The following is a 23,256-nucleotide window of genomic DNA, read 5'->3' on the forward strand; positions in this document are numbered from 1 at the left end:
TGCCTTTCCATCATATCTGGCAGTTACAAAGTCCAATTGCCTAAAGGGTACTTGAGTGTGTTTAAAACTAGATAAAATAAAAAGACAACTAAAAGGATGTAGAAGAATCCCATTATTCATGTAACGATTCAAAAAATGTACAAAACAGAAATTATGGACCAGCTGAGTCTTTTAAGGAGCAGGGTCTCCCAAAACAGCATACAGTTGCACTTTCTAGTCTATTGAGAGAATCCATAAATGAGTCTCAAAGGAACTCAGAAACAGCAAAGTGTTCTTGATGCAGAAATATCCATGAAAGCTCATGATAGAAAGAACCTAGACATGGTGGAAACACAGCCTCTATCTGCAGCCATAGATGCATACAGACACCCATTCTTATCAGGGAGAGGGACACAGAGAGATGTCACTTGTTTCTCAAGCATGTATTACTATACCTAAAACTCAGAAGAAGGAATCTAGAGCCAGAGCTCCTCCCACTCTATAGATTCAGGTTTAGTCTTAGCAATTATTTTGCTATGCTTACTATGATTCAGTTATGTTCTCCAGACTACAGAAATGCAGGGAAGGGCAAATTGCCTACAGATGGAATGCAGGCAGGGCAGTACAGCCCTAGATCTTGTCTTGCCCAGACATAGCCTCCTCTGGTCGACTGAATCACCAAGGCTGGGCCTCCCACAGCATCCACCTTGCTCTAAAGCAGGAGAGGGACATCTCTGGGTTCCTGGCTTTGAGAAATCAGGATGAGGCGCTCTGGACAGGATCAAGCGCTTACTCATTCCATGGCTCAAGGGAAATGACCTATCCAGGAATTGAGCTATTTGGGCACCCACAGAAGAGTCAGGGTGGAAGTTCTCATTCATCATTGACTTTGTCACCAAGAAAGACAGAGATTGAGGCAGAAACTCCAACATCTGGGTGAAAATGAGTGTGAAAAATGAGCTTGATGTGCTCAAATATATTTACCAGAGGTTTGGTTTTCCTCTCTAGAGAAAATAGGAAAGATGCTGTTTTTGTGATTTAGATAAACCTCCTGGATTTCCTATATTTATCTCCTTAAAAGGGACTCAGTTCCCATATCCAGTGAGAAAAGAAAGACATTTCCAGATGAGTAAACCAAAGGCACAGAATCATACTATTTTAATTTATTTTCATTTTTATCATACACATTATTATTATTTAAAATTTTTTACATTTATTTATTTTTGAGAGATAGAAAGAGACAGAACATAAGTGGGGGAGGGGCAGAGAGAGAAGGAGACACAGAATCCAAAGCAGGCTCCAGGCTCTGAGCTGTCAGCACAGAGCGCAACGTGGAGCTGAACTCGAACTGTGAGATTATGACCTGAGCCAAAGTTGGACACTTAACCGACTGAACCACCTGGGAGCCCCATATACGCCTTATTTTTAAAAGCCACATGGAAGGGTGCCTGGGGGGCTCAATTGGTTAAGCATCTGACTCTTGATTTTGGCTCAGGTCATGATCTCACAGTTGTGGGATTGAGCCCCACTTTGGGCACAGAGCCTGCTTGGGATTTTCTCTCTCTCTCTCTCTCTCTCTCTCTCTCTCTCTCTCTCTCTCTCTCAAAATAAATAAATAAATATTTTTAAAAAGACAGAACTTTTAAAATGCATAACTATAAACAACAGAATCCTGCCCCACACCATCTTCCTTCTCTTAGCCCAATCTTCAGATCTATTCAGGAAAGGTATTCGCTATGTCTTCACAGGAATCCCCATGCCCCTTTCCCCATCCTGTGACTGCTGGGTCTTTCTTCTCCTTGGTCTGTTTCCTTTTCAACCCACTTATCAGGGGCCATCTGATCATCTACGTATAAATGTCAAAATATTTCACTCTTTTCTTTTCCTTTAAAGCAGTCACTTCTTTAGACTTTGTAACATTCACTCCACGTTCCCACCTGATATCAGGGTCCCTAACAATATCCAAGTCAAGGTGTCCTAACTTCCTTGTCATTTTTCTCAGAATAGTAGGGAGAAAAGGAGATGATGTTTTGGCCTTAGAACCTTTTTACCAGGCCTAGGGCCAAAATGGTGCAAGCCAAGAGCAAAAAAAGGAAAGGCAGAGAGCCTCTTAGGGCACTGGCTTCAGGTCTGCAGGGAAGGTGTCCCCACACTCTTGGGTCTGGTTTCATCAGATTTCAGTAGGTGGGGTGTGTGTAGCTGTCAGGGAGGATAGGACTATTGGTGTCACCCTGCCTCTGCCCACTGTTAAGCACCCTCTGAGGGACTTAAGTAGCTCCCAGGTTCAAACTCTTTTTGAGATTGAGCATCTCATCACTTGACCCATTGCTCTCTTAGAGAAAATCTCATGGTTCCAAGCCTTATGCCAACCCTGTTGTCTTTACATGAGTCTTGAGGACCTCTGGGATTATCTTCTACCTCCTACATATCTCAAAGTTCTGAGCTGGGATCGGAATGTCCACCAACTGCTTCTGAAGAATATTACTCCACCATCCCTTCGAAATCTGCTGACATAGGGAATGCTAGAAGAGTCTTCTGTCTTCACAGATCTCTAGAAAAACCCACACTCTCCAGGCACTGGGAACTTGGAAGAGGTTATTGGGAAAAACTATAAGCCAGAGTCTCAGCCTTGGAGAAAGTGCCTCTTTCTTCTGGATTCCTAACAGAGGGATTCTCTGGTGCTCCTCACCAGAATTCCTTCACTCAGCCCTAGGAAGTATTGACCCTGACGCCAGGGAGCTCCCATGTTCTGATAGAACATAGTCCAGTCTTCTGACTCAGGATAGTCCTACAAAATGTTTCTGTCATTATATACTGGTTCCCAGTGGAAAGTAGGTGAATAGCAACTGAGCCACATTATCCCTTTTTCTAATAAGTGACCACATAATTTATCATATAATATGACACTGTTGAAAGGGAAAGGAGGTGGTACTGGCAGGTACACCAGGACAGTAGGTGTCCACTGGGACATATGGTCTTGCCCCCCTTGGGTAGAGGGAGGGAGGGAGAGCAGAAGGGCAGGTGTGTGATGGCAGGAGACATCAGGGGTGAGGAAGAACAGTTCTCTCTCTTTGGTGGATTATATCAGAGGAGAAAGAGAGGTTGAAAAAGGCAACAAAAGTAGTCTTCACAAAGCTGAAGGACTCTGTGGACATGGAGCTCCTTTCTCCATGATGTTGTGGCTTAGAACAGGAAGGTAGGTTTTATTCTAAATGAGGCCAATCTCACAAAGGAGGGCAGGCTGCCTGGGACGGAAGTCAGTTCTTCAAACACTCATTCACTGATTAACTTATTAGCAATGTATTCATTCAACATATATTCATTAAACACAGACATGGTGCTAGGAACTGGGGATATAGTGGTAAACAAGACAAACACTATTTCCCTGTAATCAAGGACTGTAATGTATGTAAGGAGGAAAGTAGAGATAAATACAGATAAAGTCATCACAAATTGTGTGAAGGAAACAGTCAAAAACAAGAGATAGGTAATTCAGGAGGCAGAAAAGGGGCTTACTTCAGACATGGTGGTCAAGGAAGGCTTCTTTGAGAACGTGACATATAAAGAAGTGACTTGGAGCCAGAAAGGCAGAGAATGAGAGTAAAACAACACAGGTATAGGGATGTGCACGAGCACATCATATGCAAATGTCCTGAGGCTGTAAAGAATTTGGCACGTTCAAGGAACTGAAAGAGTGACATGACTGAGAATAGAGATGGAAAGAAAGAATTACCTGGAAGAGGAGTTGGAGATGGGGGTCAGGCCATCCGGGCAAACCTGAACATATGGTAGATATTTGCATTGCCTTCTAAGTGCAAATGGGAGCATTGAAGGGGTAACATTGAAACAGCATAGTTTAGATCTCCATTTATGGAGGTAACCCTGTCCAGCTTGTGGAGACCAGATTGAATGGGCAGAGGGAGTAGACAGAACTCACAAGTCAGGAGTCTGATTTACAGCACTAGCGAGCTATGATTGCTACCTGGTATAGAGTGATGAGTCGCAGAGAAGTTGAAGAGAGATGGGTGGATTGAGATGTCTTTTGAAAGTAGACTTCTTTGGAGACAGACTTCATGAATTAGAGGTAGGGATCCAAGGAAAAAAGGAATCAAGGATGGCTCCTAGGTTTCTGTCTTGAGTAACTGAGAAGGAGAAGATGGGGTGTGGAAATAAGCATGTCTGATTCCTTCAAAATTCCTATGGTGTAATCCTAATGCCCAGTGTGATCAGATTAGGGGGTGGGGCCTTTGGGAGGTGATTAAGATCCTGAGGGCAGCGCCCTCGTGAATGAGACCAGTAGTTATTTAGGAGAGGCTTAGGAGACCTCCCTTTCCCCTTCTACCATGTGAGGACACAATGAGAAGTCTGCAACCCGCCGAGGGCCCTCACCTGCCCATGCCGGCACCCTTATATCAGACTTCCAGTCTCCAGAGCTGCGAGACAGCATGCTTTCTCTTATTAAGGCTTCCAGTCTATGGAATTTTTTTCAGTAGTTCAAATAGACTAAAACCTGTAAAATATCGGAGAATACCTCTTGGCTCCTTCTATGGTTTCTCCTCCTCCTCCTCGTCCTCCTTCACCACCACGACTTCCTCACCTCTATCAGAGGGAACAGGAGTGTGTTGTAGAGTGGGCTGGCCATCTACCCCCTGCTCATATCCAGGGCTCTTCGGATTTCTGAGAAGCTAATATTTATAAGCACAGCCTAGGGCTACATTTTTTTTTCATCACTGTCTACTATTCTTCCTACACATTCAGGTATTTACAGAATTCACATTCTTCATAGCCCTCCCCAAAAAGCTTGCTCACTACGTGTCCATTTCATTGCTGCCACAAGTCTCCAACAGTCATCCCTGGGGTCATCTGGAGCTGCGTCCTAACCTTGTCAGAGAAAAACACTGAAACACTGGATTCCCCTGGTGTCCTTTTCCAGTGTTCCTAAATGGTTTCTGAGTGCATGAATGTACGCTGGTGAGGGTTTGAACAGAATCCAAGAAGAGGCGGCAGTCAGTGGGCATTGGCTGGAGGCTCTCTGGAAAGCTCTGGGTTGTGCTTTGATTCTATATTCAACCCCACCTGAGAGGATACCCTAACATCATTAAATTCCTCCAAGGTCAGACTGGCATACAGGGAGGAGGCAGCCTTTCTGTGCTTTCCTTCCTCACCTTCTCTGAGGGGCTTTGATGTTCCTTGCACCCTTCTTGCAATTAGGACTTTCTGTGCCATGATCAAATAAACTCCACTCTGACACACTTGAGTACCAGTGGAAGATGCTAGAACATGCAATGAGAATTCATTTGTTTCAACAATATTTTTTGAGCAACTGTTACCTAGGATGCAAGATTAGGCACCTAAGGAGAGGGTTATCAAAGATACAATCTCTGCCTTCTCATGTACCTAGAATTTGGTTGCAAACAGAGAAAAGAGACCAAGACAAGGAGAAAAAAACTCCAGCATGAGTCTAACAAAAGAAATGTCACGTGATCAGGTAAAGTGCTATAGACCTCAAAGAAGATAAGATGTTGTACTATTTCACTGGAAGGATGAGGAGCAGTTTCTGAACACTTTAGACAGATGCAGGAAGATGGAACGGGCAGAAGATACACAGTGATGAAAGTGTTTGAGATGTTTGCAAAAGCATGTGCAGAGGCATGGAGGGAAGAAATCCAATGTCTTGGGAGTAGCTGGTAGACAGAAGAAGCCTGCTTTGACTGAGTCTGTCTTACTCTGAATTTACACCAGAAAGCAGAACCTCAGACAGGGTGTGCATTCAGATGATGAGAAGTGATCCCAGGGGCCAGGATTGGGGCCTGGAGAAACCGAAGCAGGGAAATGAGGTAAGCCACAGCAAGGCTATGTTTTTGAGCTCAGCACTGCCATCCGTGAGTATGACTCAATCATACTGGGACCTTCTGAGGTACTGTGTAGGTAGAATGCATCTCAGAATTGTACACTTGAATGATCAACCCGAGTAGCATGTTCCCATCCACTCCCACCCCAACCCCCAATGGTCAAGGGTTCCTCGTGGGGCTGCTCCTTCTTACTTCCAAGTGTGTGCATGTGTGAGTGCCAAGCGGGCTCCTACAAATCTTTCCCCCTGGTGTCCTGGGAACCTCTGAGCAGAGAGAGACAGATGCTTGGTGCAGCTGCAGTGATGTGCTATCAGATTATTTATACCTTCTCATAGCTGGTTCCACAGCAATGACTGGGGTAAGAGGCACCAGGATATAAGAGGGGATTCAAAGATTAGCTCAGACCCATGGGTAGTGGGTTTTTTTTGTTGTTGTTTTTGTTTGCTTGTTTGTTTGTTTTTGAGAGAGAGAAAGAGAGAGAGAAAGTGAGTGCAGGAGGCGCAGAGAGAGAGGAAGACAGAATCCCAAGCAGGTTCTGCACTGCCAGCGCATAGCCCAACATGGGGCTCGAACTCACGAACTGTGAGATCATGACTGAAACCAAGCGTCAGATGCTTAACTAACTGAGCCACCTAGACACCCTTATAAGTGATTCTTTCAAGTACTGGTTGGTTTAAATTCACTATGGTAAATAACTTAATCAAAGTATGTATTACATGTCAAATTATTAACTAATGATACTATGAATTCATTACAATGATCAAGACATTTAAACTTATGTCACCTTTATCTTTTTTTCTTTTTAAAAGAGAACTTTTAGTTGAAACATGCATACATACGCACAGAAAAGTGGCTACATCATAAATGTCCAGCTCACAGTTTCCCGTCCATTTGTATTTCACATTTATCCTTAGATTCATCGTTGGTGGGGAGCCTGGGTGGCTCAGTTAGAAGAGCATGTGACTCTTGATTGCAGGGTCATGACTTCAAGCCCCACATGGGATGTAAAGATTATTTAATAGAAACTTTAGATTCATCTTTGGGGATACATATCATAATATTTATAATAAACACAGAGAATTAACAAATAATACTCTTTTATTGATAGGATTGTATGAAAAAAATGTTTGGAACTCACATCTCTAGGCCACGGGTTGTCAGAAGGAAAAGGAAGAGAGAGATGTGTACAGGAAGCATTTGGGATATTGACTTAACTGGACTTGGCAGCTAAGTGGATAGTGGGACAAGATCAGGAAAGAATAAAAAAATGATTCAGATTTCATACTGGGATGATGTTCAGATGAGGAAACGTGGAGCACAAATGTCTGTCTAGAGGAAGAGGTGGTTTTGGGTGATGAGAATGAGGTGGGCTATGGATGGGCACCAATGCATGTTGGTCTATGAAGATGACCTACTATGTTTCCAAATGGAAGATTCTCTGATTGCTTGATCCTCTTTCCTGGAATCAGTTATCCGGCCCAGGCTGGATTAAGTTCTGAGGCTCTAGATAGAAGTTGGTGATGTAACTTTTGCCCCTCTCATTGGCGAGAATGACAGGCTGATCTGTTATTTTGGAAGTGGCTATGAACCAGTCAGGGTAGGAGACGGACTGAAAAGTGGAGGTGGAGCCCTCTTTATTATGGAAAAAGAGAAAAGGCTTCTGTGCTTTCTTCTCATTGTGTACATCCATGATATTTTTCTCCTAGAATCAGGAAAAAGCTTTATTAGAGAGGATTACTGAAAGAAGGGGTCTAAACTAACATAGCCCTTGAGAGTGACTGTTTTCCCCAAAAGGAGGGCCAAGGGCCAGGGACACAAACAGATGAAAGGACACAAGGTCAGAAGAGGCAATCCACTGGCTCCTAATAGCTTGGCTCCACCCCAGGATCCCATGATACAAGGTGCTTCTGATTCTCTGAGACAGTACTGTCTTCCCTGAGAACAGAGAGAGGTTTAAGTGTCTTTTGTGGGTGCTCTCGGTGGGGACCCATGCACAGGTGTTGGTGTCTCACATGATTCCCAGCCTCCAAGTGAGTTTACATCTCAAAGCTTTCATCATAACCAGAAAGATCTGCCTCATAACCACGCATACTACCTTCAGGACAGGAACCATTGGCATATAATCCACAGAATCCAAACTAACAATCCCCCCCACCTCGTCTCCTCTGCCACACGGAGGCCTTTGTTTAAGTGGGAGCAGCCCAGCATCCTAGAGGATTTCTGGGAGGCAGTTAAAACTGAAGATGGAGAAACCACCATTCCTTGGCCTTTCTGAAACATTCTTGGGTCTGTATCCTCCGGCTTTTGGAGAATGTTTTCACGTTAACATGAGTGTTACACCCATGCGAAAAGCAGCATTTATTGACTTGCAGGGGGACAGCTGAGTCACGTTTCCTTCCTTACCCTGAACAACCCAGGATTGAAAAAATGTTATTTTTATTCAGTGATATGTTAAACAAAATAAAAAGTATGTCTCACCGTGCTTCTCTCATTAGCTGAAAAACCACTCACCTTAAGCTCTAAGGTAGGCTTGCCCTGAATTTCTCCACAGAAAAGACAAAGACCCTTGTTCTTGATTCCCAAGTAAACTGGATTGCCTTTTCCTGTATTATGGAATTCTTTGTCTGTACATGTCATTAAATCAAGACTGACTGGAAACACAAGGAAAAATGGAAACAGGTATGAGGCTCCAAGGAGTAGAAAAGGCAGTCTTTCTGACCTGACATCACTCCTCCCAGTGAGGGGAATGCTGAGCAGCCAGACTCCCCTGGAAAGCCCCTCCTAGTCACCATGCAGCGGAGACCTGTCATCATTATCTGAAGCCCATTTCTTTCATTTCCTTAATATCAGAACCCCTGATGTTACCAGGATATACTGCAACCCAAAAATAAAAATTAAATTCCCCACCACATATGCAGCTAAGTTTGATCACATGCTGAAGTTGTAGCCCATTAAATAAACATGGAAGTATTGTGTGAGATTTCTAAGAATGTTCTTTCAGAGGAGTTGACTCAGCAGGAGAAGCTCCTTTCTTATACTTTGTGTCTTCTTACTGTCTGCCTCAAATACTCGGAAGATGGTTGAGGAGAACTTGAGCTTTGGAAAGCAGAAAGCTAGAATCCTTGGATGATGGGAGCATTGGGGAAGCCACCATACCAACCTCAGCCTGCCTGTCAGGCTTCTTTTTCATGAGAAAGAAATAAACTTTTTTAAAGGAAACTTCTTACTTAAGTCCCAATTATGTGGGTTTCCTGTCACTATCGGCCAGATTTAATTCCCAACTAAGTTAGCCCAGGAACCTGGGAATTCCACATCTGTCCTTCTGGGCAGGGGGCTGAGAATTCTCCAGTCAACACTCTTTAATGAGTGTCTGCTCAGGCATTGTCATTCCCCCTATGGAAAATGAGACCAAAAGATGTAAGTAGTGAAATGACCAGAAACACAATATATTGCAAGGTCTGCTTTGAGGGAAGGGACCAAAGTTTGAGACAGTAGGAGACAAAATTTACATATCAGAGTCAAGAAAGACCTCTCTGTAGAGGTAAAGTTCAAACCAAGACCTTAAAGTTAAGAAAAAAAAATGTATATGAAGACATGGGAATAGGGTGGTGGAGTGGGTCTAGAGGGAGAGTGTTATGGAGAAAGGATGGGTAAAGGTCCCTACATGGCTCTGAAAGAAGACTAGTCCCTGAGATCTCCCAACCAGTCCACACCTCCCACCCTTAAGACACAAATACATAGGAAAGACTCTGTTCAATTAACATAGTTCAGAAGGTCACTCTTACTACTTGGTAGAGAGCGGATGAGAGGCTACACAAATGAGGTGGGAAGGAGGGTAGTGAGGAGGCAATGGCAGTGGTCCAGATGAGATATGATATTATATTATAAGTCATATTTTGCACATAGACTCGTCATTCTTTGGTGTTGGATTGGACAGAGATTGAATCAAGGCATTTCTGACTGGAGGAAACAGGTGGTGGTAATGCCACTAATGAAGATAGGGAAGACTGGGCTGATCCACAGTTTTGAGAGGTCAGATCCATAGTTCTCCTTGGGATAGATGAAGTTAGAGATGTCTGAGAGGACAAGAGGACATAGGTAAATTGCTCAGAAGGGACTTTTGGTTGGAAGCATGACCGCCAGAGTGATAGAGGTGATCCATCAATCCAAGAGACCAGCTCCCAATCCCTTAGGTGGGGTTGCATAATGACTGCAGACTGAGATCTGAGGATCCCCAGTATTTGGAGATTCTGTAGAGAAAGCTAATTCAGAAAGGAGAGTGCCCAAGAGAAGCCGGTGAACCACTGGGAATGTTCCTACAGAAGGAGAAGACAGAGGCTGTTCAAGAAAGAATGTTATTAAGTATGCTGACTGCAGCTGAGGAACCAAACAATGGGAGGACAGAAGAGTATATCTGGTGACCTTGGGAAGAGGAACTTGAGAGAACAGTTTAGAAGTCATGTTGCTTGATGCAAACATGAACAGAAGGTGAAGTGGAGACAAGTTATGTAGTCAGCTCTTCCATGAAGTTTGGCTGACTGGTACATAGAACTGTATGGGGTTTGGCATATGGGAAGAATGAGCGGTAGTAAGGATGGAATGTGGGAATCAAAAGAAGTCTGTTTAGTATTAAACTTAGAAATATTATATTAGAACATGTGTATCAGTGATGGAAAGGATCCAGCAGATAGACAAAGTTGGAATATGTGGGGAAGAGAAGAAATAAATCAAACGCTGAAGTCCTAGCAAGAGGGAAAGAGGTGAGATAGACTGGCTTTTGACGGAAGGAAGGAATATCCCCTTATATTAGAAGAGAGAACACCGAATGAGGAGAACATGTAGTGGAAAGATGATCGAATTTGATTCTGAGGGCATAAGTAGCAATGGTTGAAATTTAAAGGAGAAAAACTCCAATGAGAAGACCAACTGCTGCTTGAGTGGATAATTCATTCATATCTGAAGACATTTTCTCCTGGTAGGAAGAGCTATCAACCCTCATATCATCATTTCCAGGTGCAGGGTTTCCTCTGTGAAAGGGAACCATCTTGTCCTTGCTTGCCCTTCCTGTGAACATTGGTCCCAGAAGTAGGACAGATTGAAGGCCAGCCTCATGCAAGTTCAGCCCCATCCCCAGTGGAACTGTGTCCCATTAAGAAGAAATAGTGGCTTTGATTGTCACTCACCAGGACTGACGGTTCTGTGAAATGGAGTTGCTATTAAAGAATGTCCATTCAGGACCCACACCCTCTGTAGAGAATCATGAACACCAAAGATTCTGGAATAGTCTACCTCTGCCAGAAGACAGAAAAGCACAGAACACATAGGAGGTTATTATAAATTTCAGGACTCTCCCTGCATCCTGGTAATAACGGCTCCTAGATCCTTAGGGGTAGGCTTACTCCTCTGAGGAAGAGAGGCTCTAAGGAGAAAGGGAGGGGAAATAAGCCAGGAGCTGGTTTGTTGATCAACGCATCTGTAAAGATCTACCTGCATTTATACTCCCCAAGAGATTTTCAAGGTTCGTCTTTTTCCTAGGGATATCAGTGACTTGTCTTTACTACTTGATCATCTCTGGGTAGTAACACAACCAAAAACATTTAAGTTGGTCATCAGTTTCTTGTTTTTTCCTTTATGCTCATTATCAAAATAAATAATTCCAAATATACATAATAAGAAAAGATCTAAATGCTCTGAGATTTTCAAATGCAAGTTTTATGATCTGAGTGTATTTGCAAGAGCAGATGTATCTGTAGCTAAGTAAATGATAGGGGCCCTTGTACTGCATTGTCTTTGGCAGGATGGAGATATTATCAAGCTGGTTCGTGATTCAGCACTCACTTTGGGGGGTGCACATGTTGGCTTCAGAGCTTCCCGTGAAGAGGACAGGGTAAATCAGATGATGGGGAGGAGGTTGTCAGCAGCAGGTCTTGTGGAAAAGGGAAGAAGAAAAACATATCATCCATTTCTCTCCCCTTCCCAACCCAGGAATTTTGTGTAAAAATTCTAAGAAAGCTGCGCCCAAACTCCTGTCCCAGAGGCACATCTGAGACTAAGGGAGGGGTTTCCCAAGGCCAAAAAACCCCAGATGGAAACTCCCGTCTCTGTCATGACTGGTAGTCCTGGTTCTCCAGACTATGATGGCCTTGGAATGCCCTCCATCCATCACAACTGTGATTGTTAGGAGGTTCCGGAGCACCACCCAGGCACTGTTCAGTGCAACAGGGCTCTGGATTTAAAGGAAGAAAAGGAGAGGAGCATGTGCATCTACCTCCATTCTAGCCTCCCATATCTAGTGAGTCGCCACTTATCCTGCCTTCAGGCCTGAACACTACTAAATAACTGTCAGCAAATCTACCTCTCTCATCCCCATCATCCCCCATTCTTCATCCAAACAGGCATCTCTAAGGATCTTGCACAAGGACATCACAAGTCCATTGGGTGTTTTGACTGTCAGGAATCATCTGTCCTTGGGCTTCTGGTTAGGGCACCAAGACAGTTCCCTAAGAAGGCCATAAGCTCCCCACAGTGAGAGCCAGTTGTTCACATCCCTCCCTGCCTCAGGATCCTCAGTTCCCAATTCATAGTTATCCATGGACAGGAAGTAAGCAAATCATCACCTGTACTCTTGGAAGTAGCCCTAGCTCCTCCAGTGTCCTGTGCCTTCCACCAAGATCCCTCAAGGCTCCCCTAGGACAGCAGCAAATGAAGCCCATCATGGACTCTAGATCCCTGCACTAGATTAGTGGGGAGGGAGCCTAACTCCAATGCTCCAGTGCTCTGAGCTAGCAGACACCCATTAGGTCCTTCCCAAAGGAAAGTTTAGACACATGGCTTCTGAGCTGAAATTACCTTTGTCCAAGAGATGCTTTTGTCCCTGGATCCAAAGTTAAGGTTTTATCTGCATCCAAGGGCTCTGGAAAGCTGTCTAGGATCCTCAGTTTCTTTGTTGAAAAGGCAAGAGATACCAGAGATCCTGAAGCAAGAGAAGATCAAAGGTGAGCAGATTTCGTGGCTTCAGACTATACCAGTAATCTGTTATTAAGCACTTTGGCTCCCTCCAGACTTAGATGCTCTGAGTGAGTCCAACAAGTTCCAAGCTTTTTATGCACACAGGGAGGAAGGAGGTTCTACCTCACCTGGGTTGGGACTTCCTGACACTCAATATTTTCTGGTTCCTGGTGCCAGCGATTCAGTGAGTCTTTATGCAAATGTTAACCAAGTATGACTGTGACTTTTCCATTCACCCTGAAAAAGTAAGGCATGCTAAACTCTTAAGAGCAACAACCAGGAAATATAGTCATCAACACCGAGTTTGAGGAAAGAAACATTATGAGACTGCCCCAGGGCTGATGACTGGATTCTTTTGCCACATAATGACACACTAGAATGTTATTGCTAGGAGTGGAAGCCCCCAGCAGGTTCAAGGTGGACTAAGGAAGGAATGGGTCCCCTAAGACCTGTGTAGCTTGCAACTACTCCGGGTTCACAGTCACTATATTCTCTACCAATCTCAGACCAGGTAAAAACACCCCAACGTAAGCTTCTCCAGGTTTTCAGAGCCTGTATGCATGCTGCCTCTCCACGCAAGGGAGCCTCACCTGGGCAAGGCCAGTTCCTGGGCACCCTGCCCATCATGGACTCTAGGTCACTGACCCAGATTAGTAGGGAAAGGAGTCTGCCTCTCAGATGCTCCAGTGTTCTAAGCAGCAAACACACATTAGGTCTTCCCCAAAGGAAAGCTTAGACAATGTTGATGATACCCTACCCCAATCCCTTCAGCCCAACTGAATTCACTGTCACTGCAGCAGTTTCCAGCACCTGTCTGCTTCACACCTCAAGGTGTGTTCATTTCAACAGCAACCTCAATCAAAGGGGGAAGGGACTGATGGGTAAAAATGTTAGCCTTCTCAGCTTCTGGAACAATGCTAGGGTTTCTCAGGGGGAACACAAGCTAAGAGAGTAGTTTAGTGTTCAAGAGCCAGAGACTTGCATTCAAAAGATATGTGTTTACAATTAGGCTTTGCAACTTTTGGACTTGTGTCCTTGGCAGAATCCTTTCACATCTCTGATCCTAAGATGACTGTTACATGAAATGCATTGTTCCTCACTGGATTATTGTGTTGGTTAAAGAAGAGTATTAAAAGTCCCCAGTACATGACACCTTCCTATAGCAACTGATCTTTTGAGTCTCCTATGTCTGTCACTAGACCCCAGATCAGCCTTGTCTCTACCAGCCTTTTTTGCTTTGACTACCAGTAAATCATCCTAGCTCTTGACATTTGTGCTACCTTATCAGCCTAACCACACAAAGACATTCTCAAGTTCACACTATATACTCGTCCCAGGGATTCTCATTGTACAGTAGATATAAAGGTCGTTATGATCTTGTCCTGAGTAGCTCCATAGCCATTCCCTCAGGGGTATGAAATCATGAAGCACCCACACTTAAATGTGCAGTAGGTATCTCTGAGTCAAAACTAGGACTCAAAATTAATCTGTGGCTATGAAGAGGAGTTTCCCCAGGTTGATTTCCATACTCTAAGAAGGAAGTCCAGAGCCTATGACATCACCCCCATATTCCTTATATAGGACTGGACCCACTTGGATGTCTTGAGGAGAGGATCTCAAATGTCCTGCCATAAGTACAAAGAAGCAAACATTCAGGACACATTGATATACATGCGGCATATACTAATGCAAACTCATTCAGGACCACAGCTAATAAGATGTGGGTCTTTTCAGATTCATGATTTCATCCTATAAATACATGGAGCTCCACGGAGCCCCATGAAGTCACTGAGTCCACAGTGCCATTAGTTGAGGTGATGGGGGCTTTGATGATACCAGAAAACCCAAGACCTCAACTTATGTCTCCCTAGAATGGAGGTGCATCCTTTACCACCAAGATGATGGGTGATCCTGAGAAGGGCCACTGGGTCAAATATGTGAAGGAAATTTCTCTCCCTGTAAGAAAAGAACTTCATACGAATAAAATCTAGAAATACAGCCTTCCTTCTCTCTTCAAGTAGCCAGAACTGGATCTGAATTAAGATTTCATTCCTTTGTCCATCCAAATCTATCCTTCCCTACTCAGGCCATGGTCACCTCAGTTCCATAAATCCCTCCCAACTTCTATAGCACAATTCCCATCATTCAATTTGACTATTGTTCACATATTGCCAAGTTTTTGGTGGAACAGTCCTTGTTCTATATATCCTTGAAGTCCAAAGTGTGACCTGTGGACCAGCATTATTGTCATCATCTGGCAGCTTGTCAGAAATGCAGAATCTCACGCTTTATCCCAGACATATAGAAACAGGATCTAAAATAAAGGAGCATTGAAGCCACTATATGTTCTTTGCTGCTAAAGCACATACCCATCCCATACTCTAGTCATAGCAGCACAAGAGAGAGAGAGAGAGTTAGTGAGTGAGTGAGTGAGTTAGTTCAGGACTCAAGGGCTGCCCAGGACTATGGAGGAGACAAGCAAATCTAGCAGATCTAGACTCACCCTCACTTTTTCCCAGTCTCTGGAGCCCATGAAGTAGACTGTCTTGACACTGAACAAAGGGAATGAGGGAAAGATATAAAGAAAAGAAGCAATTCCTGGAAGGCTGTGGCCATGGACAGGCCCTCCTGAGTATTTTCACGTTGAGTGCTCACAGTTTGAGCTAGGAACTGTCAAACTGTATTTGGTTTAATGTAGACCAAATATTTTCCACCAGAACAAAAAGAGAACACCCGTCTAAAGGAGGGCAGAGCCACTTATATAACTTCACAAAGGCAACAAGCTACAAATAGTTGAAGGTTACCAGGCATACAAGTAAACAAGATCACAAGAATGAGAACCAAAAAACTAGACAAAGCAATATAGTAGAAATATACACAGACATCTGATTTTGTAACTACTACACACAGAGCTTAAAATAACTATCCTAACCATATTTAAGAAGCAAATGACAAACGTGGATGTTTTTCTAGAACAGCAAACTATGAAAAGTGGCATATTTGGAAGCATTAAATGGCATCTTTAGAACTATACTAACACAACAAATAAAATTAAATAAACCAAATTTTGTACTTGGCAACAGACAACACACACCAGAAAAGAGAATTAGAGAGTAACATCAGCAAGCTGATGGTATTGAGAATTTCTAGCACTCTTTACCTCCCAGACACATCAATCTGAACAATTATCCATTCATAAGAATATCTTCACAAGAGCTAAGAATTCCAAGTGAGGGATGACAGCACCTGGGTGGAGCACAGAAATAAGAAAAAAATGCATTGAAAAAAGAGTAGGAAATGTAATTTCATATTACTATCACCCCTCCCCCAAGCCAGGGTAGTCCAGCATGGAGAGAGATATCCAGCTCATAGGGAGAAGAGTGAAATAAGGAACTGACTTCCCAGTAGACTCTACCACCAGCTCACACCAGCACCAGACTGACTTCTGTGGCCTGAGGCTCTTGGTCTACTTTGGCATCAGGCCAGTTCCCGTGGCCCCAGACTTCTAGTGGTCTCCAACAAACCTAGGCTACCAGTCCACTCCAGCACTGGGAGGACCCCCCCACAAACCCAGGCTACAGGAAACCTCCTGCAAATCTAGACTCCTGGCCCCGCCTAGCATCAGGCTCACTCTCGCGGACCCAGGCTACCAGCATTTAGGCCAGCCTTCATAGACCTTGATCCCAAACAAGATCCCATGGAAGGAGGGTCCTGGCCTGTCCCAGTGCCACGCTGCTACCATTGGCCAAGGTTCAGGCAGTCTCCTGTGGATCCAGGCCACTAGTATGCCCTAGCACCAGGCTGGCCCTCACTGCCTCGGGCTTTAGACAGGCTCCCCTCCCATAAACCTAGGCACCACAGTGGCTTCCATGGATGCAGGCTCCCAGCCCACGCCGGCACCAGGCTGGTCCCTAGAGTTCCAATCTCCAGACACTTCCCATGGCCCCACCCTCCAGGCCAGCCTCCGTGGATCCAACCACCAGAGTGGTCCTCATGGCCCCTGTAGCTCCAGGCTGACTCTGATGGCCCCACGCTCGGGGTGGCCCAACAGCTAGATTGGCCTCTGTAGTCTCAGCTTCCAGGCCAGCTCCCGTGAATCCAGGCTCCAGGGCCACCCCAGCACCAGGCCAGCCCCTGTGGACCCAGACACCAGGCCTATCCACACAGACCCATGTCCCAGACCCACCACCACAGACAGGCACTGGGCCTGTCCCAGTGAACCCAGACACCAGACCAGCCCCTACGGACTCAAGCACCAGGGCCCACCTGCTGATCCAGGCACCAGACCTGCCTGTCTAAGGACTTCAGCATAAGCTCACCCAAAATCTTTGAACAGGCTGACTGGTAAGGGCTTTCCCTTACAAAGCCAGCCTGCAAAGATTGAAAGAAGTGCCTACTTCCTTAAATGCACAGTCACCAAGAAAGGTCACAAGGATCACAAAGAATCAAGGAAACGTGACATCACCAAAGAAAGTTAATATAGTTCCAATGACTGACCCTAAAGAAATGGAGAAAAATGAACTGACAAAGAACTCTGAATAATCCTCTTAAAGAAACTCAGTGTAAATTGCAAGAACACACAAGTAGACAACAAAACAAAATACAAAATGTCCCAAAAAACAAAACAATACAATGTTCCAGAAGGACAATACATATAGACTCTTGGGTAATGGTCAATGCCTGGCTCACTGATCAGAAGACTAAAAGATAATGAGATATGGAGTAAAGATATGTGGATGGACATATGGGAAGGGGCACAAAATGCGAAGATGTTTGTGTTTTTTGTTAATGTCCACCAGAAAGCATCAACCACAGAAGAGTCACCGGATGCCCAAGCAAATAAAACCACTGTGCTAGCTGACAATAGCCAGGCTTTGTCTTCAGCTGTCCTATGGGCATGTGAACAGTGGGAGTGCATTTTATTCCCTAAGGTCATTAGTAAAATATTGATTCTTCAGCCCTGCTCTAAACCTACTAAGTAGGAATTTTTCAGGGAATGGGTTTTAATTTACTACGTCCAGAGTGAGCCCAAACACCTGAGCTTTTAGTTCAGACCCCCAGATGATTCTGATATTACTTCAAGTTTGAGAAATATAAGTACACAAACTATTTCAGCACTTACACCATTACATAACAATGTTTAGGTGGCCAGGAATGTTCCACCCTGGGTGGGTCATCCGCTGACACCCTGCTAGATAAGGATAGGCCCAGGGATGGAAATGGGGTGGATCATGCTTTGCTCTGCTGTCTTGCTCTGGGTAATTGTTGCCGATTTCTCAAACAGTGCTTCATAACACCCAACACCAGGAGATGAAAATTGAAATCAAGAGTATCACAATTTCCAAACCTACTACTAAATGTCAGTACGAGTCACATCCACTCCATGTGGCTCCCCCTGCTTTCCTTACCCTTAAAAAGAAAAGGCTGAAGGAAAATAATATCATTCAGAGAAGTTATCCAAATCCTGAGAAAGGCAAAAGGATTATGGTGTGCCTTTCCAACGTCATACCAGAGCACTGTCTAACAGGATTACCCAAAGGTCATCTGACTCTCTATAAATTTAATTTTATTTGACTTACTACTTCTATTAACTTGTAGCAAACTGATAAAGAGCACATGATTTTTATACAGTAGGGATACAAATGCCATCTGTCTGATAGAAAAGATATGGTTTCAGGGTGCCTGGGTGGCTGAGTTGGTTGAGCATCTTACTTTGGCTCAGGTCATGTTCTCTCAGTTTGGGGGTTCAAGCTCTGTATCGGGCTCTGTGTTGACAGCTCAAAGCCTGGAGCCTGCTTTGGATTCTGTGCCTCCCTCCCTCTCTCTCTCTGCTCTTCTCCCACTTGTGCTCTCTCTCTCAAAAATAAATAAGAACTTAAAAAAAAAAAGATAATGTCTAAAGTTGGTAATTCAAGAAATAGCAGTAAAACATCTACCTAGACACATGGAAGAAAACGAGCTGAAAAAGAGCAGTTGCCTCATGGAAATATGATCGGGGCAGAAGAATATCACTTTCAATCATAGACATGTATTGCTTTGGCAAGAATCTTCTTTGAAACAACTCTTTAAAGGCTGAGAAATAAGAAGTAATGTTTTATTGACATGAAGGATTATTAATTACAGCCACTGTTCTCAGCGTCCTGGGGACAGCATCTGTAGTCCCCATGCCCAATTGTTCATGAGTTCAAGGACAGTATCTTCAAGTCCAGCTTCAGGAAGCAGTCTTTGCTCTTCAGCCGTCCTGGCACCGGAAGATATGAGTCCCAAACCAGCTCAGTGGAAAAACATCCCCCTCAACTGTTTTCACTGCAATTGTGATTTTGGTGGCAAGGTTCTTAATTCCTTCTTGGAATCCAAAATCCCCTCTCTCAGCGTATCTCTTAGATTACACCTTTTGGGGAGCTTCCCCGTATAATCTGAAACCAGTCCTTATATGCAGAGGTCAGGATTGAGACCAAAGAAAGAGATAATTCACCCCAGATCAGTAGGTGGCAAGTTTAATAAGCAAGGGAACTTACATACGATGCTTGTGTGGGTCAGCGGCAAGACCAGTACATTTCCATACCCGTCCACTAGAATGTTAAAAATTTATAAAGCGGGTTTAACTGGGCCACACATACTGTCCAGATGTCTCAACATCACATCACTACCTCAAGCCTATGTCCTCGGGGCAGCTTCTGGGAAGGCAAGCGGAGCACACATTGCAAAAACAGGGGCCCGGGGAGGAGCCTCCAGCTGCCAGGGTCCAGCTCATGGGTCAGCTGGTGCTCCCATCCTCTCAATCACCTCCCCCAACACAGTGCGTCATGCCCTTTATACCAAAGGCACAGAAGAACCAAATCCTTCAGTGAACGTTGGTCTGGAGCTCACAGAACTCACATGCAAGAGCAGTGGATATTCAGATGGGAGAAACCCAGGCGTTCACCTGAAAATGAGGACACTGCAACTTACAGGAGTCTTTCAGGATTTCATATGCTGGGGTCTTTCTCAAACACGATAGATAAGCAGGGCGGGGCCTGGAGGTCTGCTCTCCAGGCTCCCCAAGCTAGAGATGACTATGTTTTCATTTTGATTCCACTCTAAATATGTTATCAGAACCTTCAAGGTCATCAGGATAACCAGTTACATAACCCCAGGACTCATATTTGAGCTTTTGTTTGAGCTCAAATCTGTGCCAAGTGACAACACAAAGTGTCATGGTGCCTGCATGCACAGTTTCATGGTAAAGAGAAGAGACAATGGAACTTCTGCACAGCCTTTCATAGGATGGAAATGCTGTAACTCAGACCATAATCATGTCACAAGCAAATGTGTTATCGGGTCCCTGCTGTCCGATGTAATAACTGACAATGTAACAATGTAAACTCTCAGGTATGAGAACATGTCACCATTTATGAGCAATATGTACAGTGGTAAATATTCAATAATCAAATCTATTTAATATCCCAGAACTAATTAGTTCATTTTAATGCTGTTTTTTTAATAAAGCTGCAATGTAAAAACTACATTTGATTGAGGAAGAAAACTTTAAAGAATCAAGATGTTGCATTAAGTCAGGGCTTACTGATTGCCTACTGGCCTGCTTAGTAGAGTATGTGTTCTGATTGTCCAAAAGTGGGGGGGGAATGTAAGTGACTGGTGCTATTTTGGAAGTTGTATTTAAGCAAACAGAATTTTCTGTGTTTGTAGCATCAGACCAAAATAAGAAATCTATTATATAGAACCAGATCTGAGCTACATCTTTCTACAGTTATACCACAGTGACTTAATTTCATCAGAATACATCATCTGAAGCATGGCTGGTGAGAAAGCTAGGCTCTCTGTTCTGAGAAAAGGCACCTTAGATGAAGTTTTGGGGTGATGGTGGGGTTCGTGGGGTTTGGAGCTGACAGCCAAGAAAGAATTCTAGAAGACATCTTTGGTGCAGAAAGGTGATATTATTAGAGCACGGAAACCGGACCATGGGCAGGAAGAACTGCACTGAGGTTGTGAAGAGTGACTGTTACACACCATGGAACTGGGGAAGGCAAACCCAAAAGGGAGGCCTCCAGAGGACCTTTAATATGCTAAAGAGGACTCCGAAGATACCAGAGGCCTTGCTAATTGTCAACCTCTGGTTGTTTTCCCACTAGTAAGGCATGAACAGTAGGACAGCAGGGGGTTCCAGGAGAAATGTTGTACTCTGTGTTTGCCTCATGTATTTGTCAATGGGCTGCAGGTTATAAGGAAATTTAATTTTACCTGCCACTTCCTCATTGCCTTTGTTCCTCATATCACTATGGAGGAGTGATGCTGGCGCACCAGGAAATGAGTCTACAGATTTCTGGAGATTAGGCTATTGTAAGATTGCCTTTTTCTTGTAATTTACTAAGATGTTTGCAAACTGATGGAGACTCTTGTCTTGCATGACTGTTGATCTCTATCAGTTAGCCATTTTTCTTTCTATCCTTTGTTCCTGGGCAGCCTGGAGTGCCTGAAGAATATCACACAAATCCCACCTGGGGGAGGCGGGCAGTGTGCTAGCTTGTAGTTTGCCTCACCCTGCCTCAGGTTCTCTTACCACCTTTACTGCAGTTTTTAAAGCCCCATCTTGTGGATGGTGAATATGCCTAAAGGGAAAAGTCTAGAAGAGGCAAAGAAATCAAGGCTGTGAGACCGTACAGAATGTAGTCATATAGCAGTGCTCTTTTACATGCATTATCTCCACCCGGGCCTGTCACCACTGATAGGGGTCCTTCTCTCCCCCACTAAACCCCAGTGAGCTAGCCTCATTCAATTACTCTTGCTAATTTCAGTTTACTACATTTTCCATTTCATTTTACAGCTTAGCTTTAGCCTTTCTATTGTGTAAACACATGAAATTTATATTTGGCTTTATGTTTACATATTAGAATTAGGAAAAAATAGTTTAACTATTATTAAGAACTATTTACCTTTAAACGTTCACTAACTCTTAAAAGGATACATTATACAACTTGAAATCTACTGGCAACATACAAACCATATGGAAAATGTAATCCAAATAGGAAAGAAAACAAAGAGAAACAAAGTAATCAGTTTCACACTAGTCACCCGATCCTGGGTAAGATTAATGACCTCTAAGGCTTCTCCGTATCCACCCACAGAAAAGGAGCTAATGTCTTCGGGTCAGAACACCCTCATACAGAAGGCTGTGGGACTGACAAGTTCAGCTTGAGAGGAGAGCCTGACATAACCCCTCTCCACTGTGTCTGAGCTCACATTCTATGCCGTGTGGTCATTCGCAAAGTGTGATGATAACAGGGTCCTGCCCACCTCTCAGCACAGATGTGAAATGACTTGGAGATAATATAAATGAAAGCACACCGGGAACTCGGAAATTTAACAAAGACTTCTGACCAAGCTGCCCCATCCAGGCTGAGTTCAAGCATTGATACTTAAATTGAAGTTAACATTGTTCTTTCCCCCCAGGTCTGAAGTGAGGAAGAGGGGGTGATGGATCTCCGAGGAGGCGATGAACCAGCCAGGGAAGGCCACGGACTCGAAGGTGGAGGTCCTGCCATCCTTGGAGTGGTAGAAGAGGAAGGGCTCCACGGGTGAGACTCTGTTGTACAGATCCAGTATCTCCTCCTCCTGAAACGTGACAGAGAACGCCCAGCAGGAAAAGCAGAGGCTGTTATTGGTTCAGAGGTGCTTGCACACAATCAATAAATGTCCCGAAGTTCAAGAAAGCCTTATTCCTCTATTAAAGCAGGCTTAGAAAAACACATGTCAAAGGAGCAGCAGAATCTCACGTAGGAATGACACAAAGGAAAGGGTAATGAACAGTGGGCATGCTCGAGCCCTGCACTGGAACTCTCCTCACACAAGAGGGTGATGGGGGAAAGAAAGGAGCTGCAGATTTGCAGCAATAAACCAAGGACTTCCCTTACTGTAATAGGTCAACTTATGAAACATAATAGGTCAAAGAGCTTACTGTATATAAGTTCATCTTAAACTCACATTTCAAAGCTTATGTGGTTCCCTATTAGAGTTATTAGAAATTACTAACCGCCTCATCTCACTTCTGTAACTGCCTGCTTACTAAATAGATAACTTGGGCTGCAAACCACTCCATCACCCCTTTCACTAAGTTCCGGCCAAGGCCAGGCCAACATGTAAAAGGTCACCTAGTCACTGCCTCACGATATCTTAACGAGATAATGATGTATTCTTCCTACCTAAAATCCAGAAAAAACTCACTGCTGCCTTTGTTCCGGGCCATTCTCTGCACTTTTGTCCTTAAGGTCAGGAGATCAGGTTTGGCCTGGCCATGAATACTATCTTGCCTCGCTTCTATTCGACATTTGGTGGTCATTTCTGACAGCACCCTGTTACATTACCAAAGTCACAATGGTGAGGGCCGCCAGCCTCCAAAACCAGTCCTCTAACGAAAGTT

The 23,256-nt window shown here is 44.1% G+C and overlaps 2 protein-coding genes and 1 long non-coding RNA gene across 13 annotated transcripts in view; all 3 read right to left on the reverse strand.

Annotated features, from left to right (window-relative positions):
• Positions 1 to 6,911: 6,911 nt before the first annotated feature.
• IL36B (interleukin 36 beta) lies at positions 6,912 to 12,916 on the reverse strand. The gene is made up of 5 exons (XM_029937785.1): positions 12,681 to 12,916; positions 11,670 to 11,757; positions 11,015 to 11,122; positions 8,343 to 8,482; positions 6,912 to 7,533 (listed from the first exon to the last, which is right to left on the reverse strand). The coding sequence occupies exons 2-5, from the start codon at positions 11,683 to 11,685 to the stop codon at positions 7,297 to 7,299; spliced, it is 501 nt and encodes a 166-aa protein (XP_029793645.1). The 5' UTR covers positions 11,686 to 11,757; positions 12,681 to 12,916; the 3' UTR covers positions 6,912 to 7,296.
• Positions 12,917 to 12,970: 54 nt separating this feature from the next.
• Positions 12,971 to 17,193, reverse strand: LOC115290079. Its single transcript, XR_003907942.1, has 3 exons — positions 17,106 to 17,193; positions 16,000 to 16,085; positions 12,971 to 13,076 (listed from the first exon to the last, which is right to left on the reverse strand). It is a non-coding gene; the product is annotated as an uncharacterized LOC115290079 (long non-coding RNA).
• Positions 17,194 to 18,919: 1,726 nt separating this feature from the next.
• LOC115290080 (interleukin-36 gamma-like) overlaps positions 18,920 to 23,256 on the reverse strand; it is a 36,258-nt gene continuing 31,921 nt past the window's right edge. For 10 of the 11 annotated variants that reach the window (XM_029937786.1, XM_029937795.1, XM_029937792.1 and 7 more), the window contains one exon: positions 19,321 to 22,491. In XM_029937786.1, coding sequence (XP_029793646.1) covers positions 22,267 to 22,491 — 225 coding nt within the window. In that variant the 3' untranslated portion in view covers positions 19,321 to 22,266. Of the gene's footprint in view, positions 22,492 to 23,256 lie in introns of all 11 variants that reach the window. The other variant, XM_029937787.1, reaches the window with a different exon arrangement.

This window comes from Suricata suricatta, chromosome 4 (genome assembly GCF_006229205.1).
Source record: "Suricata suricatta isolate VVHF042 chromosome 4, meerkat_22Aug2017_6uvM2_HiC, whole genome shotgun sequence".
Classification (NCBI taxonomy): Eukaryota; Metazoa; Chordata; class Mammalia; order Carnivora; family Herpestidae; genus Suricata; species Suricata suricatta.

Bases quoted from the DNA above. Each gene is read 5' to 3' on its own strand.
- IL36B (XM_029937785.1), bottom strand. The intron at 8,483-11,014 runs GTGAGTGACAAT...TTGTGTTTCCAG, and splicing joins TCACAGAACCGTCAGTCCTG to TCAGTCTTGATTTAATGACA. The intron at 7,534-8,342 runs GTGAGTGGTTTT...TCCTGATTCTAG, and splicing joins AGCCTACCTTAGAGCTTAAG to GAGAAAAATATCATGGATGT.